At 37.9% G+C, this 24,712-nt stretch overlaps 1 protein-coding gene across 2 annotated transcripts; it reads left to right on the forward strand.

Annotated features, from left to right (window-relative positions):
* The first annotated feature begins 14,342 nt into the window (after positions 1-14,342).
* On the forward strand, positions 14,343-23,842 carry SZRD1 (SUZ RNA binding domain containing 1). Of its 2 annotated transcripts, none has more exons than XM_075277862.1 (4): positions 14,343-14,440; positions 18,015-18,064; positions 20,234-20,485; positions 21,101-23,842. In XM_075277862.1, exons 1-4 carry the CDS (start codon positions 14,390-14,392, stop codon positions 21,162-21,164), a joined length of 417 nt encoding a protein of 138 aa, XP_075133963.1. In that variant the 5' UTR covers positions 14,343-14,389; the 3' UTR covers positions 21,165-23,842. The 2 variants fall into 2 exon arrangements, with proteins under 2 accessions (XP_075133963.1, XP_075133965.1); XM_075277864.1 differs by having other exon boundaries at positions 14,347-14,440; positions 21,123-23,839.
* The last annotated feature ends 870 nt before the right edge of the window (positions 23,843-24,712 follow it).

Genomic DNA, 24,712 nt, shown 5'->3' on the forward strand with positions numbered 1-24,712 from the left:
AATATAACTACTATAATACTGCTCTTATGTACAAGAATATAACTACTATAATACTGTCTCCTATGTACAAGAATATAACTACTATAATACTGCCTCCTATGTACAAGAATATAACTACTATAATACTGCTCCTATGTACAAGAATATAACTACTATAATACTACTCATATGTACAAGAATATAACTACTATAATATTACTCCTATGTACAACAATATAACTACTATAATACTGCTCCTATGTACACGAATATAACTACTATAATACTGCTCTTATGTACAAGAATATAACTACTATAATACTGCCTCCTATGTACAAGAATATAACTACTATAACACTGCTCCTATGTACAAGAATATAACTACTATAATACTGCTCCTATGTACAAGAATATAACTACTATAATACTGCTCCTATGTACAAGAATATAACTACTATAATAACGCCTCCTATGTACAAGAATATAACTACTATAATACTGACCCCCCAATGTACAAGAATATAACTACTATAATACTGCTCCTATGTACAAGAATATAACTACTGTAATACTGCTCCTATGTACAAGAATATAACTACTATAACACTGCTCCTATGTACAAGAATATAACTACTATAATACTGCTCCTATGTACAAGAATATAACTATACTATAATACTGCTCCTATGTACAAGAATATAACTACTATAATACTACCTCCTATGTACAAGAATATTACTACTATAATACTACCTCATATGTACAAGAATATAACTACTATAATACTGCTCTTATGTACAAGAATATAACTACTATAATACTGCCTCCTATGTACAAGAATATAACTACTATAATACTGCCTCCTATGTACAAGAATATAACTACTATAATACTACTCCTATGTACAAGAATATAACTACTATAATACTACTGCTATGTACAAGAATATAACTACTATAATACTGCTTCTATGTACAAGAATATAACTACTATAATACTGCCCTCTATGTACAAGAATATAACTACTATAATAATGCCTCCTATATACAAGAATATAACTACTATAATACTGCTCCTATGTACAAAAATATAACTACTACAATAACGCCTCCTATATACAAGAATATAACTACTATAATACTGCTCCTATGTACAAGAATATAACTACTATAATACTGCCTCCTATGTACAAGAAAATAACTACTATAATACTGCTCCTATGTACAAGAATATAACTACTATAATACTACCTCCTATGTACAAGAATATAACTACTATAATACTACTGCAATGTACAAGAATATAACTACTATAATACTACTCCTATGTACAAGAATATAACTACTATAATACTGCTCCTATGTACAAGAATATAACTACTATAATACTGCCCTCTATGTACAAGAATATAACTACTATAATACTGTTCCTATGTACAAGAATATAACTACTATAATACTGCTCCTATGTACAAGAATATAACTACTATAATACTGCTCCTATGTACAAGACTATAACTACTATAATACTGCTCTTATGTACAAGAATATAACTACTATAATACTGCTCCTATGTACAAGAATATAACTACTATAATACTGCCTCCTATGTACAAGAATATAACTACTATAATACTGCTCCTAGGCACAAGAATATAACTACTATAATACTGCTCTTATGTACAAGAATATAACTACTATAATACTGCTCCTATGTACAAGAATATAACTACTATAATACTGCCTCCTATGTACAAGAATATAACTACTATAATACTGCTCCTATGTACAAGAATATAACTACTATAATACTGCTCCTATGTACAAGAATATAACTACTATAATACTGCTCCTATGTACAAGAATATAACTACTATAATATTGCTCCTATGTACAAGAATATAACTACTATAATACTACCGCCTAAGTACAAGAATATAAATACTATAATACTACTCCTATGTACAAGAATATAACTACTATAATACTACTGCTATGTACAAGAATATAACTACTATAATACTACTCCTATGTACAAGAATATAACTACTATAATACTGCTCCTATGTACAAGAATATAACTACTATAATACTGCCCTCTATGTACAAGAATATAACTACTATAATAACGCCTCCTATGTACAAGAATATAACTACTATAATACTGACCCCCCTATGTACAAGAATATAACTACTATAATACTGCCTCCTATGTACAAGAATATAACTACTATAATACTGCTCTTATGTACAAGAATATAACTACTATAATACTGCCTCCTATGTACAAGAATATAACTACTGTAATACTGCTCCTATGTAAAAGAATATAACTACTATAACACTGCTCCTATGTACAAGAATATAACTACTATAATACTGCTCCTATGTACAAGAATATAACTATACTATAATACTGCTCCTATGTACAAGAATATAACTACGATAATACTACCTCCTATGTACAAGAATATTACTACTATAATACTACCTCATATGTACAAGAATATAACTACTATAATACTTCCTCCTATGTACAAGAATATAACTACTATAATACTGCTCTTATGTACAAGAATATAACTACTATAATACTGCCTCCTATGTACAATAATATAACTACTATAATACTGCCTCCTATGTACAAGAATATAACTACTATAATACTGCTCCTATGTACAAGAATATAACTACTATAATACTGCTTCTATGTACAAGAATATAACTACTATAATACTGCCCTCTATGTACAAGAATATAACTACTATAATAACGCCTCCTATATACAAGAATATAACTACTATAATACTGCTCCTATGTACAAGAATATAACTACTATAATACTGCTCCTATGTACAAGAATATAACTACTATAATACTGCTCCTATGTACAAGAATATAACTACTATAATACTACTCATATGTACAAGAATATAACTACTATAATACTACTCCTATGTACAAGAATATAACTACTATAATACTGCTCCTATGTACAAGAATATAACTACTATAATACTACTCCTATGTACAAGAATATAACTACTATAATACTACCTCCTATGTACAAGAATATAACTACTATAATACTACTCCTATGTACAAGAATATAACTACTATAATACTACTGCAATGTACAAGAATATAACTACTATAATACTACTCCTATGTACAAGAATATAACTACTAGAATACTGCTCCTATGTACAAGAATATAACTACTATAATACTGCCCTCTATGTACAAGAATATAACTACTATAATAACGCCTCCTATATACAAGAATATAACTACTATAATACTGCTCCTATGTACAAGAATATAACTACTATAATACTGCTCCTATGTACAAGAATATAACTACTATAATACTGCTCCTATGTACAAGACTATAACTACTATAATACTGCTCTTATGTACAAGAATATAAGTACTATAATACTGCTCCTATGTACAAGAATATAACTACTATAATACTGCCTCCTATGTACAAGAATATAACTACTATAATACTGCTCCTAGGCACAAGAATATAACTACTATAATACTACCTCCTATGTACAAGAATAGAACTACTATAATACTGCTCCTATGTACAAGAATATAACTACTATAATACTGCCCCGATGTACAAGAATATAATTACTATAATACTGCTCCTATGTACAAGACTATAACTACTATAATACTGCTCTTATGTACAAGAATATAACTACTATAATACTGCTCCTATGTACAAGAATATAACTACTATAATACTGCCTCCTATGTACAAGAATATAACTACTATAATACTGCTCCTATGTACAAGAATATAACTACTATAATACTGCTCCTATGTACAAGAATATAACTACTATAATACTGCTCCTATGTACAAGAATATAACTACTATAATATTGCTCCTATGTACAAGAATATAACTACTATAATACTACCTCCTATGTACAAGAATATAACTACTATAATACTACTCCTATGTACAAGAATATAACTACTATAATACTACTGCTATGTACAAGAATATAACTACTATAATACTACTCCTATGTACAAGAATATAACTACTATAATACTGCTCCTATGTACAAGAATATAACTACTATAATACTGCCCTCTATGTACAAGAATATAACTACTATAATAACGCCTCCTATATACAAGAATATAACTACTATAATACTGCTCCTATGTACAAGAATATAACTACTATAATACTGCTCCTATGTACAAGAATATAACTACTATAATACTGCTCCTATGTACAAGACTATAACTACTATAATACTGCTCTTATGTACAAGAATATAACTACTATAATACTGCTTTTATGTACAAGAATATAACTACTATAATACTGCCTCCTATGTACAAGAATATAACTACTATAATACTGCTCCTATGTACAAGAATATAACTACTATAATACTGCTCCTATGTACAAGAATATAACTACTATAATACTGCTCCTATGTACAAGAATATAACTACTATAATACTTCCTCCTATGTACAAGAATATAACTACTATAATACTGCTCTTATGTACAAGAATATAACTACTATAATACTGCCTCCTATGTACAAGAATATAACTACTATAATACTGCCTCATATGTACAAGAATATAACTACTATAATACTGCTCCTATGTACAAGAATATAACTACTATAATACTACTCATATGTACAAGAATATAACTACTATAATACTACTCCTATGTACAAGAATATAACTACTATAATACTGCTCCTATGTACAAGAATATAACTACTATAATACTGCCTCCTATGTACAAGAATATAACTACTATAATACTGCTCCTATGTACAAGAATATAACTACTATAATACTGCTCCTATGTACAAGAATATAACTACTATAATACTGCTCCTATGTACAAGAATATAACTACTATAATATTGCTCCTATGTACAAGAATATAACTACTATAATACTACCTCCTATGTACAAGAATATAACTACTATAATACTACTCCTATGTACAAGAATATAACTACTATAATACTACTGCTATGTACAAGAATATAACTACTATAATACTACTCCTATGTACAAGAATATAACTACTATAATACTGCTCCTATGTACAAGAATATAACTACTATAATACTGCCCTCTATGTACAAGAATATAACTACTATAATAACGCCTCCTATATACAAGAATATAACTACTATAATACTGCTCCTATGTACAAGAATATAACTACTATAATACTGCTCCTATGTACAAGAATATAACTACTATAATACTGCTCCTATGTACAAGACTATAACTACTATAATACTGCTCTTATGTACAAGAATATAACTACTATAATACTGCTCCTATGTACAAGAATATAACTACTATAATACTGCTCCTATGTACAAGAATATAACTACTATAATACTGCTCCTATGTACAAGAATATAACTACTATAATAACGCCTCCTATGTACAAGAATATAACTACTATAATACTGACCCCCCTATGTACAAGAATATAACTACTATAATACTGCCTCCTATGTACAAGAATATAACTACTATAATACTGCTCTTATGTACAAGAATATAACTACTATAATACTGCTCCTATGTACAAGAATATAACTACTATAATACTACTCATATGTACAAGAATATAACTACTATAATACTACTCCTATGTACAAGAATATAACTACTATAATACTGCTCCTATGTACAAGAATATAACTACTATAATACTGCCTCCTATGTACAAGAATATAACTACTATAATACTGCTCCTATGTACAAGAATATAACTACTATAATACTGTTCCTATGTACAAGAATATAACTACTATAATACTGCTCCTATGTACAAGAATATAACTACTATAATATTGCTCCTATGTACAAGAATATAACTACTATAATACTACCTCCTATGTACAAGAATATAACTACTATAATACTACTCCTATGTACAAGAATATAACTACTATAATACTACTGCTATGTACAAGAATATAACTACTATAATACTACTCCTATGTACAAGAATATAACTACTATAATACTGCTCCTATGTACAAGAATATAACTACTATAATACTGCCCTCTATGTACAAGAATATAACTACTATAATAACGCCTCCTATATACAAGAATATAACTACTATAATACTGCTCCTATGTACAAGAATATAACTACTATAATACTGCTCCTATGTACAAGAATATAACTACTATAATACTGCTCCTATGTACAAGACTATAACTACTATAATACTGCTCTTATGTACAAGAATATAACTACTATAATACTGCTCCTATGTACAAGAATATAACTACTATAATACTGCTCCTATGTACAAGAATATAACTACTATAATACTGCTCCTATGTACAAGAATATAACTACTATAATAACGCCTCCTATGTACAAGAATATAACTACTATAATACTGACCCCCCTATGTACAAGAATATAACTACTATAATACTGCCTCCTATGTACAAGAATATAACTACTATAATACTGCTCTTATGTACAAGAATATAACTACTATAATACTGACTCCTATGTACAAGAATATAACTACTGTAATACTGCTCCTATGTACAAGAATATAACTACTATAATACTGCTCCTATGTACAAGAATATAACTACTATAATACTGCTCCTATGTACAAGAATATAACTATACTATAATACTGCTCCTATGTACAAGAATATAACTACTATAATACTACCTCCTATGTACAAGAATATTACTACTATAATACTACCTCATATGTACAAGAATATAACTACTATAATACTTCCTCCTATGTACAAGAATATAACTACTATAATACTGCTCTTATGTACAAGAATATAACTACTATAATACTGCCTCCTATGTACAAGAATATAACTACTATAATACTGCCTCCTATGTACAAGAATATAACTACTATAATACTACTCCTATGTACAAGAATATAACTACTATAATACTACTGCTATGTACAAGAATATAACTACTATAATACTACTCCTATGTACAAGAATATAACTACTATAATACTACTGCTATGTACAAGAATATAACTACTATAATACTACTCCTATGTACAAGAATATAACTACTATAATACTGCTTCTATGTACAAGAATATAACTACTATAATACTGCCCTCTATGTACAAGAATATAACTACTATAATAACGCCTCCTATATACAAGAATATAACTACTATAATACTGCTCCTATGTACAAGAATATAACTACTATAATACTGCTCCTATGTACAAGAATATAACTACTATAATACTGCTCCTATGTACAAGAATATAACTACTATAATACTGCCCTCTATGTACAAGAATATAACTACTATAATACTGCTCCTATGTACAAGAATATAACTACTATAATAACGCCTCCTATATACAAGAATATAACTACTATAATACTGCTCCTATGTACAAGAATATAACTACTATAATACTGCTCTTATGTACAAGAATATAACTACTATAATACTGCCTCCTATGTACAAGAATATAACTACTATAATACTGCCTCCTATGTACAAGAATATAACTACTATAATACTACTCCTATGTACAAGAATATAACTACTATAATACTACTGCTATGTACAAGATTATAACTACTATAATACTACTCCTATGTACAAGAATATAACTACTATAATACTACTGCTATGTACAAGAATATAACTACTATAATACTACTCCTATGTACAAGAATATAACTACTATAATACTGCTTCTATGTACAAGAATATAACTACTATAATACTGCCCTCTATGTACAAGAATATAACTACTATAATAACGCCTCCTATATACAAGAATATAACTACTATAATACTGCTCCTATGTACAAGAATATAACTACTATAATACTGCTCCTATGTACAAGAATATAACTACTATAATACTGCTCCTATGTACAAGAATATAACTACTATAATACTGCCCTCTATGTACAAGAATATAACTACTATAATACTGCCTCCTATGTACAAGAATATAACTACTATAATACTACTCCTATGTACAAGAATATAACTACTATAATACTACTGCTATGTACAAGATTATAACTACTATAATAACGCCTCCTATGTACAAGAATATAACTACTATAATACTGACCCCCCTATGTACAAGAATATAACTACTATAATACTGCCTCCTATGTACAAGAATATAACTACTATAATACTGCTCTTATGTACAAGAATATAACTACTATAATACTGCCTCCTATGTACAAGAATATAACTACTGTAATACTGCTCCTATGTACAAGAATATAACTACTATAATACTGCTCCTATGTACAAGAATATAACTACTATAATACTGCTCCTATGTACAAGACTATAACTACTATAATACTGCTCTTATGTACAAGAATATAACTACTATAATACTGCTCCTATGTACAAGAATATAACTACTATAATACTGCTCCTATGTACAAGAATATAACTACTATAATACTGCTCCTATGTACAAGAATATAACTACTATAATAACGCCTCCTATGTACAAGAATATAACTACTATAATACTGACCCCCCTATGTACAAGAATATAACTACTATAATACTGCCTCCTATGTACAAGAATATAACTACTATAATACTGCTCTTATGTACAAGAATATAACTACTATAATACTGCCTCCTATGTACAAGAATATAACTACTGTAATACTGCTCCTATGTACAAGAATATAACTACTATAATACTGCTCCTATGTACAAGAATATAACTACTATAATACTGCTCCTATGTACAAGAATATAACTATACTATAATACTGCTCCTATGTACAAGAATATAACTACTATAATACTACCTCCTATGTACAAGAATATTACTACTATAATACTACCTCATATGTACAAGAATATAACTACTATAATACTTCCTCCTATGTACAAGAATATAACTACTATAATACTGCTCTTATGTACAAGAATATAACTACTATAATACTGCCTCCTATGTACAAGAATATAACTACTATAATACTGCCTCCTATGTACAAGAATATAACTACTATAATACTACTCCTATGTACAAGAATATAACTACTATAATACTACTGCTATGTACAAGAATATAACTACTATAATACTACTCCTATGTACAAGAATATAACTACTATAATACTACTGCTATGTACAAGAATATAACTACTATAATACTACTCCTATGTACAAGAATATAACTACTATAATACTGCTTCTATGTACAAGAATATAACTACTATAATACTGCCCTCTATGTACAAGAATATAACTACTATAATAACGCCTCCTATATACAAGAATATAACTACTATAATACTGCTCCTATGTACAAGAATATAACTACTATAATACTGCTCCTATGTACAAGAATATAACTACTATAATACTGCTCCTATGTACAAGAATATAACTACTATAATAACGCCTCCTATATACAAGAATATAACTACTATAATACTGCTCCTATGTACAAGAATATAACTACTATAATACTGCTCTTATGTACAAGAATATAACTACTATAATACTGCCTCCTATGTACAAGAATATAACTACTATAATACTGCCTCCTATGTACAAGAATATAACTACTATAATACTACTCCTATGTACAAGAATATAACTACTATAATACTACTGCTATGTACAAGATTATAACTACTATAATACTACTCCTATGTACAAGAATATAACTACTATAATACTACTGCTATGTACAAGAATATAACTACTATAATACTACTCCTATGTACAAGAATATAACTACTATAATACTGCTTCTATGTACAAGAATATAACTACTATAATACTGCCCTCTATGTACAAGAATATAACTACTATAATAACGCCTCCTATATACAAGAATATAACTACTATAATACTGCTCCTATGTACAAGAATATAACTACTATAATACTGCTCCTATGTACAAGAATATAACTACTATAATACTGCTCCTATGTACAAGAATATAACTACTATAATACTGCCCTCTATGTACAAGAATATAACTACTATAATACTGCTCCTATGTACAAGAATATAACTACTATAATACTGCTCCTATGTACAAGAATATAACTACTATAATACTACCTCCTATGTGTCTTAAAGAAAATGAAAATAGTGCATTAAAAAGTAACTTTTATTAATTTAATTAAAAGTTCAAAAACACCAAATTATAAAAACTGGTCAATTCCGGTCAATTTCGTTTGGGCTAAATAAAAGGATAGTGTGTGAACCGTAGCCACAGTTCCCAATTAAGCTCAACTACCTCTGTTGTTCATGTCTCAAATCTAACTCCTTACTGAGCCCTCTCCCCAAAGCTGTACTGCTCCTGTGTTAACCTAGGGACAGCACACTTACAGGGACTAAAAGGTCTAGAGGTATCTCAGATGGTATTTGCAGACATGCATAACACACACAGGTAGGAGCCTATCGAACTGAATCAGCCTTTGCCAGGTACAGTATTACAACCTACGGGCAATTCATTCACACACCCTCCAAACATCAAAGTGCTGGCCTATATCTATGCCTAACGTGTTTCACCGGGTCTTGCTGGTTCATCAGAGGCAGTTTAATCTAAAGACCTAACCGGTGATCACCCGCTAAAGGGTTAAACATCGTAGCGCAGGTACACTCCTGATGCTCTGAGCGCCTGGCCGGCTGTGATGTGTAGCCGCGAAGCGCCGGCGCTCACTCCCCCATGATATAGAGAGGAGTCCGCCCCGCAATCGCGTCATCAGTGGGCGTGCCCCAGCAAACCGGACACGCCCACCCGACCCGTCTTGTAACCAATTCAATCGCCTGAAAACATAAATTATCAGTATTGCCCTCATGTTTCTCCCATATTTGTCTTGCCACGGATGTATCCTCCTTTCTAGAAACATCTGTAATGTGCTCCCTAATCCTCCTGCGGAACTCCCTTGTGGTTTTGCCCACGTATTGGAGTCCGCAGGAGCAGGTGATCACATACACAAGGCCCTTAGATTTACAGTTAATGAATTGGCGGACTTTGTATTGAATTGCATTGAATTGGTTACAAGACCGGTGAGGGGGGGTGATTTTGATCGAAGGGTCCTCCAAAGGGAGGCACGGTGGACATTTATATTTGATACGGTGTCACCCAAATGAATTATTATCTCGTATGCCTCTTTTTTGTAAGTTGTCCCGTCTTTATGGTTTAAACTGCGTCTGATGAACCGGCAAGACCCGGTGAAACACGTTAGGCATAGATATAGGCCAGCACTTTGATGTTTGGAGGGTGTGTGAATGAATTGCCCGTAGGTTGTAATACTGTACCTGGCAAAGGCTGATTCAGTTCGATAGGCTCCTACCTGTGTGTGTTATGCATGTCTGCAAATACCATCTGAGATACCTCTAGACCTTTTAGTCCCTGTAAGTGTGCTGTCCCTAGGTTAACACAGGAGCAGTACAGCTTTGGGGAGAGGGCTCAGTAAGGAGTTAGATTTGAGACCTGAACAACAGAGGTAGTTGAGCTTAATTGGGAACTGTGGCTACGGTTCACACACTATCCTTTTATTTAGCCCAAACGAAATTGACCGGAATTGACCAGTTTTTATAATTTGGTGTTTTTGAACTTTTAATTAAATTAATAAAAGTTACTTTTTAATGCACTATTTTCATTTTCTTTAAGCTAATTTGGTGCATAAATTGGATTATTCCTCCCATTTGTATAAGATTATCCTCATTAACCAGTCATAGGGATATGGCAGGATTTCTATCATTTGTATAAGATTTACCTACTATGTGTCCTATGGACACAGTAATATTTCAGGATTGAAATGAGGTTTACTAACAGAAAATGTGCAATATGCATTCGACCAAAATTTGACCGCTGCAAAAGTCTGGGCACCTCAACAGAAAAGTGACATTAATATTTAGTAGATCCTCCTTTTGCCTCTAGTCGCTTCCTGCAGCTTTTAATCAGTTCCTGGATGAAGGGATTTTGGACCATTCCTTTTTACAAAACAATTCAAGTTCAGTTAAGTTAGATGGTCGCCGAGCATGGACAGCCCGCTTCAAATCATCCCACAGATGTTCAATGATATTCAGGTCTGGGGACTGGGATGGCCATTCCAGAACATTGTAATTGTTCTTCTGCATGAATGCCTGAGTCTATTTGGAGCGGTGTTTTGTATCATTGTGTTGCTCAAATATCCATCCCTCAAACATCCTTTTCCCCTTGGGCTGCCAACACCTAGGGTACTGCGGACAGACCTTCGTCCAGTTTCTCCTTGGGCTGCCACTACCTAGGATACTCCTGTACTCAGACCGAATACCTGCGTCCGCCCCAGTCGACCCAGGGCGGATCACCAAGACAGACAGAAGGGAAGCCCATTACAGACTTCACCTCCCAAACAACCGTCGGGGGGCGTCCCAAAAGGATACAGCATCCCTTCGTCGAACACAAAAAAACAGTGATAAGTGGACAAAAGAGGTGAAAAACAGTTAAATAAGTGGTAAAGTGCCCATCAAGAGCCCGGTTTACCGCCGGATCTATAAAAATTCTCCCGCACTGGTAAACCAGGCATAGGGAGTGGAGTGCTCAGAAAAGTGTGAACTTGTGCCACGCAATGTGCCGAAAACCAGTGGGTTTCCCACGCCCAGTGGTCTAAGACACCCCGAGGTCCACTCTGCCCCCAGGGCACAACACAAGAGGCCTTCGAGCGCTCCCTGGCCCCCAGCCAAGATCCACAGGCACCCAGTGCCTCAAGAATGCACACCAATAGAGGGCACTGACTGAGAATGTGCAAGTCTATCTTCCATGATGTAATTAGATTATGGGGATAACATCTATCCTTAGGGAGAGACCACCTTCTCAGGTGTGTGGAGACTTATACAGCCATAGATGCTCCACTGCAAGGGAACATGGGAAGAATATGCAAATCTGTCTCCCTGTCTACATCTTGGGAGACAGATTTGCATATTCTTCCCATGATGTAATTGGGAAGACAGAGTCTCAGTCAAGCAAACCAATAGAGGGCGCTCCCTTTAGCATCATGCCGACCTTCTCAGAGACTGTACCTGGTAAAATCCCAACATCATTGCAAACAAAGGCCTCTGAGAAGGTCGGCATGATGTTAAAGGGGCTCTATCAGCAAAATCATGCTGCTAGAGCCCCACATATGCGTGAATAGCCTTTAAAAAGGCTATTCAGGCACCGTAAATGTTATATTAAATTACCCCCCAGTTTTAAAATAAAACCCTAAAAAAGAATGTGATTTACTTACGCATCGTGCACGCTGGGCGGGCATTCAGGGTGTGTCTTCTTCTTCATCCACGCCTCTTCTTCCTCCGATATCCTCGGGTCCCGTCCTCCTCCGGCGCTCGCGAACTGGCATTGATAAAAAAAAATGTCCTGGGCGCATGCGCAGTAGCCGTAGTAGAAGCCGCATGCTACTGCGCATGCGCCCAGGCCATTTTTTAATATCAATGTCAGTTCGCGAGCGCCGGAGGAGGACAGGACCCGAGGACATCGGAGGAAGAAGAGGCGTGGATGAGGATGAAGATACACCCTGAATGCCCGCCCAGCGTGCACGATGCGTAAGTAGATCACATTCTTTTTTAGGGTTATATTTTAAAATGGGGGGGGTAGTTTAATATAACATTTACGGTGCCTGAATAGGCTTTTTAAAGGCTATTCACGCATATGTGGGGCTCTATCAGCATGATTTTTCTCATAGAGCCCCTTTACAGGGAGCGCCCTCTATTGGTTTCCTTGACTGAGACTCTGTCTTCCTAATTACATCATGGAAGATAGACCTGCACACCTCTACTGGTGTTAATTCTTGAGGCACTGGCATCCTAATTACATCATGTAATTACAAGTCAGATTTGCATATTCTTCCCATACAAGAATTACCATACACCTTCAAAGGCATAGCTATGGGGGGGAGGGGGGGGGGGCAGCAGTAACAAGGCATCTCTGCAACATTAGAGAGCACCAGTATTATAGATAGCACATGGTAGGCAGGGTCCCCATTACAGAACTTGCATTGGGGCCCAGGAACTTCATGTTATGCCTGTGATACTACTGCCCCCTATGTACAAGAAGATGACTACACTGATACGGCCATGATGCTTCTCCTAGCTTAGTATTACACACACTTATATTGCTGTGAGTGTTATTGTCACCTCTATGGCAATGGTTTACAATGTTATATACCTCCCGGGTGTACCAACATGGCGCTCTACAGGCTTCCTCGGGCGAGTGACATAAGGGGAGTGGTTTCCGGTCACGTGTAGCCTGTCGTGTACGCGCACCTTGACAAGTACGTGCTGGTACCCGTAGAGCGCTTGCGCAGTGAAGCCCGGCACTTGGCCTGATTTCCGGCGGCGGCTCAGCGGAAGATGGAAGAAGATGAGGTCGCGGAGAGCTGGGAGGATGCGGCCGATAGCGGGGTGAGAAGAGCCGAGGGGGTGGCTGTGTAGTGTCGGGTGTGATAGTCGTGGTCGGTCGGAGTGCTGTGAGTGAGTGTGTCTGCAGTGCGGTGTGTGGCGGGGGTCGAGGCTCCGCCAGGGCCTGGTGACCGCGAGACTCCGGAGGTGACTTTGGCTTTAGTTTAGTCCTTGTGTCGGGGTTTTCATAGTCCCTTTACTGCGGAGCTCCTCTCGTGCACCACGTGGTCTGAGGGAGGGGCTTCTGGTTAAAGGACTATTGTGCGGAGTGACCCTTTCTGGTCAGGGGTCCCCTGTGTAGGCTCAGCTCTCATCCAGAGGGCAGGGAGTCCGTGCCTGAGTGCTGGGGTCACTGCTGATCATGGGAACAGGGGTCCCTAAGTGCTTGTGTGAATGCAGCCCTTGTGCAGGTGAGTGGACACTGCTCCATTCATTCCTGCCCAGTGCTGCATGTATTCAGTCCCATGGAAGTGAATGTGGTGATTGTCATGTATGTGCACCACTGCTGCTTTCACACTTGGGACCCCTGTATGTTGTGTTGGCCCGTCAGACAGCCCCTCTGCAAATCTGTAAGTTAGTGCCCACATAGAAGAACTACCCTCTTGCTTAGAGCCCTTCCCACTGGTTATGTATTGTCATAGTGGTGTCTTGTTGTTAGCTGGCCGTCTCTACTTACATGTCAGGATGGAGTGTATTCGTTATATTAACTTCCCTGGTCCAGGTATTTCTTTGAAGATCATGATTCTCTGCAGTTTTGGTTAGTTGTAGAATCTCTGCAGCCTTCAGATCACAATAACTGATTGTTTAAGGGTTATCCACCCTTGGAATATTGATGGCCTGTCATTGGATATACAGTATATTTAGTACTAGATTTACTGGGATCCCCAATGATCAGCTGTTTGGGGACAGCGCAACCTCCTGTAATATTTGCATGCTTGGTGTCGCGCTGCTCACTTGCTGTACGGTATGTGGTGGTGAGTTTAGGTACTGCAACACTGTTCCGTAGACTACTATGAGACACCACTGAAGTATTTGAATTTTTTGGGCAAAATAAACATTACCCTGAAAGGAGCTAGAGAAGCCCTGGAAGATACCTGCAGTCCGATTAATATATAGATAACACCACAGATATACACATGGGGTCCCGACAAAAGGACACCCCTATGCTCAGCTGCAAATATAGGATCAAAAGACAAAGGGATTATCCACCTTTGAAAGATTGATGACCTGTTCTTAAGCCTTCAAATTTAGATCTGCAGGGGTCTGACAATAGGATCCCTGAAATTCAGTTGTTATGGGCAACTCAGTTCCTGATAAAAAATTTATATTTTATATATATATATATACACACACACACCAAATTGCTTGCTTGTTGTACAGTGTGTAGCAGTGGGTTTAAAGGCGTGGTCCAGGCAAAAATATGATATTTTTAATAGACCAGAGGAGGTGAAAAAAAAAAATCCTATTCTCCTGGCTCCAGTGTCATCCCAGCGCAGTCTGGTCCTTCCTCACCGGCCTCAGGAAGAGACCCCGGGATGTTACATATAGTGACACCATGTGCCCTTCACTGAGGCCGACTTCCTCCTGAAGACAACAGTGGCAGGACCAGACCATGCTGGGAGGCTCTGGAGTACCAGGGAAAGAATGATTTTTAATTTTCACCTCCCCTGCTCTATTTATAATAACATTTTTGCCTTGACCACCCCTTTAAACCCACTGCTACACATTGTACAACAAGCAAGCAATATATATATATATATATATATATATATATATATATATATATATATATATATATATATATATATATATATATACTTTTTTAAAAAAATGATCAGGAGCTGAGTTGCCCATAACAGCTTAATTTCAGGGGTCCTATTGTCAGATCTAAATTTGAAGGCCTAGGAATTGGTCATCAATATTCCAAAGGTATATAATTCCTTTAATTGCCTCCTGATCCTATGTGGGGCGCTGATCATAGGAGCGTCCTCTTGTCAGGATTCCATGTGTGTAGCTGTGGTGTTATCTATATATTAATTGGACTGCAGGTAACGTCTAGAGCTTCTCTAGCTCCTTTCGGGGTAATAAAGTGAGCATACTCCATTACTCAGTGAATCCTCAGGTACACAGTGTGTTCCCATTCAGGTAGGAGGACATCATTGATGTTAGTGCCTGCTGTGTTTGCAGTTGTCTGTCCAGCACATTATTCTCTGACATGCTGCAGGCAATGAAGACATTTGTGCAGTTTGCAGTCAGGTCCTTGATCTTAGCGGAAGCTTCAGGTTTCTTGCTGCAGGTACAGGGCTTTGGCGGCTGGCTGGTTTGATTTAAAGAGGCCTATAAATAGTGTATTTCCCCTGTAAGCCCTGACTCCAGCTGCAGTTATTAATACCTCTACGTATAGAACGCTTTATTTGGCAGAAGACGCAGACTGAAGTCCTGAGCAGCGGCCAAGTTATGTGATCTGACACCCTATTCCTCTGCAGACCTCAGCCCGTCCAGTAACCCGTGTGTGGGGGGGGGGGGTCCATGCTTCTGTGTGATGGAAAATACAGATTTATTTATTAGCTTCCACGTGTTGCTGCCTCATCGCTTTAGGAAATGGGTTTTCTTTACTTTTACTTTAAAAAAAAAAAAAAAAGCGTTAAAAAACCATTGATCATTGATTTCAAAGAGTTTTTCAATGCGGAAGATAGGCCGTGTCACTTCTTTTCCTCTAGCTGAAAAAATGGGCTAGGGGAAAAAAAAATCTGCAAAAAATAAAGGGACATTGTACCTGGAACTTGGAGTCCTCTGGTGCTCTTTGGTATCAGCCTTTTCAGATTGAGGAGGGGCTGACTATAGTATTCTATTTTGGGTGGCATTGGGCAAGTGTTACCGTCTTCAGCTTCAAAATAGAATGTTTCATTTTTGTCTTTTCTAGTTTTTATTCTAGTAATATTGATATTGTATAATTTAGCAGTGTATAGTTTGAATGCCTATGAAAGTCACTAGCTTTATACGGAGTTAGGCCAAGGCCCCAACATCCTGCAAAGCTTCAAGGTTCTTCCCGCCGCACTTTGCACAGAAAGTTCGCACAAGTTTCCTCTGTGGACTTTCTGCTTCAATTATACCTATAGGGAAACCGCAGGCATTTCTCTAGGTATACTGGACATGCTATGAGTTTGGAAATCACAGCATGTCCGCTGCGCCTATTTTAACGCAAAGTGGGCCTGGGATTCGCTAGAATCCCATCCACTTTGCTTTAACTGGAAAATGTCTCGGGCAAACCACTGTGTTAACGCCACTTGGGTCCCCGGCCCTAGATGGACATTACTGCTTCTGACTGACCCAAGTGATCAGCCACTTATGAAGGAGTGTCCACAGCCCTGCTGAGAAGTGTACCAATGTCCTGCTATGCCCCTCTCCCAGTGCAGTCGCACAGTTATGTTCCACGCTATAAGGGTTATTAGCTCTTTAATGGGTTTTAAATCTGCTATAAAGCTGGTGGGCTCGCCAGAATGTTGTGCAGGTGAGTGACTTGAACGTTGAAATGCAAAGAGCGAATTCATTGCAAATTTTTTTCCCCCGTTTTTAGGAAATAGATCGACGGTTAGAGAAGAAGCTGAGGATAACACAGAGGGAGAGGTAAGGAGAGAGGCTGTGTGCTTATGAGCACTGTACTTTACTTTCTAGATTAGGAATGTTTTGGATGGAGTGATAGGAGATTTGACTTGCTACTTATTCTATGTGTAAGTGAGTGCAGCTCTGGAGTATAATACAGGATGTAACTCAGGATCAGTACAGGATAGGTAATGTATGTACACAGTGACTGTACCAGCAGAATAGTGAGTGCAGCTCTGGGGTATAATACAGGATGTAACTCAGGATCAGTACAGGATAGGTAATGTAATGTATGTACACAGTGACTGTACCAGCAGAATAGTGAGTGCAGCTCTGGAGTATAATACAGGATGTACAGTGCCTACAAGTAGTATCCAACCCCCTGCAGATTTAGCAGGTTTGATAAGATGCAAATAAGTTAGAGCCTTCAAACTTCAAACAAGAGCAGGATTTATTAACAGATGCATAAATCTTACAAGCCAAAAAGTTATGTTGCTCAGTTAAATTTTAATAAATTTTAAACATAAAAGTGTGGGTCAATTATTATTCAATCCCTAGGTTTAATATTTTGTGGAATAACCCTAGTTTGCAATTACAGCTAATAATCGTCTTTTATAAGACCTGATCAGGCCGGCACAGGTCTCTGGAGTTATCTTGGCCCACTCCTCCATGCAGATCTTCTCCAAGTTATCTAGATTCTTTGGGTGTCTCATGTGGACTTTAATCTTGAGCTCCTTCCACAAGTTTTCAATTGGGTTAAGGTCAGGAGACTGACTAGGCCACTGCAACACCTTGATTTTTTGCCTCTTGAACCAGGCCTTGGTTTTCTTGGCTGTGTGCTTTGGGTTGTTGTCTTGTTGGAAGATGAAATGACGACCCATCTTAAGATCCTTGATGGAGGAGCGGAGGTTCTTGGCCAAAATCTCAAGGTAGGCCGTGCTATCCATCTTCCCATGGATGCGGACCAGATGGCCAGGCCCCTTGGCTGAGAAGCAGCCCCACAGCATGATGCTGCCACCACCATGCTTGACTGTAGGGATGGTATTCTTGGGGTCGTATGCAGTGCCATCCAGTCTCCAAACGTCACGTGTGTGGTTGGCACCAAAGATCTCGATCTTGGTCTCATCAGACCAGAGAACCTTGAACCAGTCTGTCTCAGAGTCCTCCAAGTGATCATGAGCAAACTGTAGACGAGCCTTGACATGACGCTTTGAAAGTAAAGGTACCTTACGGGCTCGTCTGGAACGGAGACCATTGCGGTGGAGTACGTTACTTATGGTATGGACTGAAACCAATGTCCCCACTGCCATGAGATCTTCCCGAAGCTCCTTCCTTGTTGTCCTTGGGTTAGCCTTGACTCTTCGGACAAGCCTGACCTCGGCACGGGAGGAAACTTTCAAAGGCTGTCCAGGCCGTGGAAGGCTAACAGTAGGTCCATAAGCCTTCCACTTCCGGATGATGCTCCCAACAGTGGAGACAGGTAGGCCCAACTCCTTGGAAAGGGTTTTGTACCCCTTGCCAGCCTTGTGACCCTCCACGATCTTGTCTCTGATGGCCTTGGAATGCTCCTTTGTCTTTCCCATGTTGACCATGTATGAGTGCTGTTCACAAGTTTGGGGAGGGTCTTAAATAGTCAGAAAAGGCTGGAAAAAGAGATAATTAATCCAAACATGTGAAGCTCATTGTTCTTTGTGCCTGAACTACTTTAGGGGAACCAAACAGAATTCTGGTGGTTTGAGGGGTTGAATAATAAATGACCCTCTGAATAAACTTTTCACAATTTAAAAAAAAATTAAACAAAGAAATAACATTCTTTTTTGCTGCAGTGCATTTCACACTTCCAGGCTGATCTACAATCCAAATGTCACAATGTCAAGTTACTTCAGAATGTGTAAACCTGCTAAATCTGCAGGGGGTTGAATACTACTTGTAGGCACTTTAACTCAGGATCAGTACAGGATAAGTAATGTAATGTATGTACATAGTGAGTGCACCTCTGGAGTATAATACAGAATTATATCCTGTACCATTACAGGGTGAGTAATATTTGCTCAGTGACTGTGGATTGTATAGATACACAGTATAATATAATAGTGTTATTTGATGGTATTCTGCTGCAGGCAGTTAACATTGCGATCAGTAGTGATATGGATTTTCAGGGTTTTATTCTCGTCTCCATTCCTCTATTTGCAGCAAATCAAAATCTCCACCCAAAGCTCCTGTGGTTATTCAAGACGACTCTCTCCCAGCTGGTCCACCCCCACAGATCAGGATCCTGAAGAGGCCTACAAGCAACGGATTGTCAAGTAACCCCCATGCCAGCAGCCGGCCAACAGTGCCTGTGAAGTCTCTGGCCCAGAGGGAAGCTGAATACGCAGAGGCAAGGAAACGTATCCTCGGTAGTGCTAGTCCAGAGGAGGAGCCAGAGAAGCCAATTGTAGACAGGTGAGTAGAAATTATAACCTGGATCAAATTCACGATTGAATTGAACTTTTTACCTTGATTTATGATTATTGAATGATGGGTTTAGGACACACCCCTTTTTGTCACATGTGTTTTTGTTATTCACATATCAACAGTTCTGATTGGGTAGCGTACAGTTACTGACATATCCTTTAGACAATAGCAGTGTCATACAAGATGGCATGGATGCTGACATTGATTATTTCGATTATTTTGCAAGTTCACAATTATTGAGTTTAACGTTTGGTTATTTTGTGATTATTTTCCCAAGCAAGACTGTGAATACGGTATGTTAAAGGGGTTGTCCAGGCAAAACTGGACAACCCCTATAATATTTAAATATCCTGGGGGCAGTAAAAAAAAAAAAAAAAAGTATTTTCACCTGTCCAGGTTGCTCCGGTGTCGTCTTGTCTTTAGCTCTGGCAGCATCGGCCTCTGTTATCTTGAAGCCACTGATTGGCTTCATCGGTCACGTGACTGCTGAGACCAATCAATGCCTTCAGCTCAAAGCCAGAAGGACGTATTACATATTGATGGTAAAATGCACTTGTGTTACGCTGGTTAACCTTTTATGTGACAGTACTTATTTTATATTAGGTTTCCTATTATTCTCTTCCAGGCCTGCCCGAATCAACCAGTCAGAGGACAGCAGACCATCTAGTAACGTGATCCGGCAGCCGCTGGGTCCCGACGGTTCACAGGGTTTCAAACAGCGCAGATAGATATACCTGGAGAATGATGCCATGGGCTTTACCGGCCTGTCACACCAATGGACACGAACAGAGGAAGTCGCCTCATTTACTTGCACTTTGATGACCTTTTGCTCCGCCCACTGTGACCTTAAACCCCGTGCACTGTGACCCCCTTCCGCCACCCCTGTAGCTCCGACCACTGTGATTGGCATATTGACACATGCTGCCCCAAGTGTTAAAACAAGGGAAAGTGTGTGCGTGTGCAGAAGATGGGTGGGGAGGGAGCAGGCAGAGTTGGGGGCGCCCTGTGCCTGCAACTGCCACTTCTATGGAAGTTACCGCCAGCAATAATGATATCTGTTAGTCCCGTCTCTGGGGGTAAGGGGTCATGTGTTCCCCCTCCCCCTTCTTATGAGTTTCTTTTGAGTGCATGTCTGCCTCCTCTAGCTGCAGAGGACATTCTCCATGAGGATTGTTTTCCCCTTCTCATCCTCTCTTCAGGTGTAGTGTGCATGAGCGAGTTTTAATTGTTTCCAAAAGAGATTATTTTACCAGAGAGAATTTCTAGTATTGTAGTGCGCACAGAGCAGCCGCCATCACTGTATGTTCTGTTATCAGATGCTTCAGGACGAGCCGGTCTTGTGTTAGGGCACGTGGAGGTTATATGCTCAGAATAGACCCAGGTTTCGTGTATTAGCATGTGCCTGGACCAGAGGGGTCTGGAGAGGATAATGCCTGTGCTGTTCCTAGCGGACAAAGAAACGTGGAAGGAGCGCAGAGGTTTTTTATATTTCTAATTTTTTTTCTGCACGGTTTAGAGTTGCAGACCTGGCTGGTGCTGTTCCTCTCCATAGTGACAACATGGCGGATGCAGTAGTTGATGCCAATAGTTGTTCAGAGGCTTAATCTGTATACTACGGGGATAGCCATTATGTACGGACTTGTGCAGGTGATCTTGTGTCGAGGGGCTGGAGCCTTTTCTGGCAGCTATGGGTTGCAGGTGACGCTAGAACGTCCAAGTTTTGGCTGCGCACTGAACCAAACAAATCTTTTAATATTCAGATCAAAACTGCGCTCAATAAAGCTAGTGTGTCTATTTTATCCAGTGCGTCACATGACTGCGCTGCCTGCTCCGCCCCTCTCATCGTCCATATTGTGTGGAGGATTCTGAATGTTCTGTATGGAGGTATGAAATGTTCATGTGGACGGACAGTGCGGCATAGAGCACGCTGCGTTCTCTCGCTGATTTGTGTATATTTTAGGGGCATTTTGTTTTTCTTTTTGTAATAATCATGGGTTTTACATGTCATTATCCCTGAATGGAGGTACCTGCAATGCCAAAATGTCCTCACTGGCCGCTGAGTGTCCACTTTCTTCAGTCTATAGTCTGCAAGGAAAAGGAGTTAAGGGGAAAATACAAAGACTAAGGTGCCTTATATAAGACGAAGCTACTGACACATTCCCCCATAGGTGCGACTATGCTCGCCAACCTCCTACCTTACAAAGTATCTTACCTTCAAATGGACCCGTCACCAAGAACAGGGCAGCTGGCCGTATTTTAAGCTGGCATCAATTTGTTAGTGATTGTGCCGTACTGAACATCGTCCACAGCTGCTCCGTATAGAGGGGCGGGTTTTTTTTTTTGTTTGTTTTTTTTTTTAAGTAAACTGCAATTTTTTTTTTCTAAAAATCTCCTACTCTGAATGTTTAGTAGCTCTTTTATATAAGTCAGAGTTTTGTAATAGTGAATTAAGCTTCCTGAAAGATGTCGGCCTTAACCCCATAAACAAGAATGTAAAAGACTCCTCAATGTTCCGTTTACATCTTGTTCTAGTCGGCACCTACAGTAAAGTCTGCAACGCTGTTCCTTTACTTACTGTAGCTCTTCTACTTCGGTCAGATCCAGAGTTGCATTCTGCTGCTTTACCGCTCACTGCTGCCTCCAGTGGTGGATTGAGTGTACCCTGCTGTAGTCCCCTGCAGTTGTTACATACAAATAAAGAAAGAATAAAAACTGCCTGCTAGAAATCAGAACAGTATTCGTAGTTACAGGCAGAATTGTGGAAGCTGCTTTGGTTGTGACTAGAGTATAGAACATGCAACAGCAGAATTGTGGATGCAACTCTGGATGTGACTAGAGTATAAGACTTGATGTAACTCAGGATCTGGAGAAGTAGGAGAGTTATTTTGCAGCTATTGGTTTATCTGGCTGCAGATCACTTACAAAGCTGTATCAGAAGATGTAGTCGAGCTGAGGAGTTGATCCTGGGTTGTAGTTGATACCGTCAGGCCCTTGTGGTCTGGGAGTCTCCAGACTGACAGGAGTATTCTCAGTATTACCAGCGATGTCTGTGCTGTCCTGTAGGGGGGGCTTTTATCGTTTGTTCAGTCCATTCTTGAACTTCCTGTATCTCTGGAGGGCAGTGCCGCTCCCTGGGAAATAGCGATGTTTACAGAATCCGGCAGATTAATTTCCCTGTTATTTCTAAATAAATGAGTGTTGTATGATTTACAAGAATGTAGATTTTCTGTCCTCCATATGTTTCCAGCTACTGTACAACGTTTTTTGTCTCCATAGTAATTCATCATCCTGCAGGAGCCATTGGACAAAATGCTCACATCATAAAGCCTCATTGGTCAGTATTTGTAAGACGAAGACTGGAGGGGGGGGGATAAAATATAATGGCAACATCAAGATGCGGACTAAACCCCCTTATATAGTGCAGTGACTATCAACAAACTGCATCAATCAATAGTATATGCAAAGATGAGAAACCTATATCTTACAAGCTATGTGCAATGTATAGTTCATAGTGCATGCTCCAATCCACGCAGTGGGTGAAATTCATCAGTTAACTTGACTGACATAGGCGTATGATTAATTTTGGTGCAAGGCCCTTTCTTGTGCCAAATATGCCTCATTCCCTGTTTGGTGTCTTACTTGCCACACTTTGAATGTGGGTGAGGCGAGGAGACTTCAAACTAATATATACAGTATATATTACATGCCAGATTGCTGGTATGAGTTAAAAGGGATTTTATGCCTGTTACTTACTGGCATAGATTTCCATTCTAGAGCAAGGATGTGCGCCTGAGGTCAGAGCCTCATGATAAATCAGACACACACTACTCCTATTATCCTTTAGTAAGACAGGTATATGAAATACCACTCTTATTAAACTAGTCTTGCTCTATTTCTGCACAGGACAGAGATGGACCTACTTATTTGACATGTACACAATATGTCTGTATGTTGTAGATGCAACTTTGATGACTTATCTTCTGTCCAACCTCCCAGGCTAGTCATAGAAATATTACTATTGAGATTGGTCTATGACCTGCCTCAGTAGTAATGTAGCAAATCTCTCATAGCCTGCAATACAGTTGTATTGTAGTCTATGGGACTTGCAATCAAACAGAGTAATAAAATAGTTAAAAGTAAAGTTTTTAAATATAAAAAAAAAACAAAGTTCAAATTGCTCTTACACTAGGATATTCCCATATGGTGAAATCTTTA

This window comes from Leptodactylus fuscus, chromosome 6 (assembly GCF_031893055.1).
Source record: "Leptodactylus fuscus isolate aLepFus1 chromosome 6, aLepFus1.hap2, whole genome shotgun sequence".
NCBI classification, from domain to species: domain Eukaryota; kingdom Metazoa; phylum Chordata; class Amphibia; order Anura; family Leptodactylidae; genus Leptodactylus; species Leptodactylus fuscus.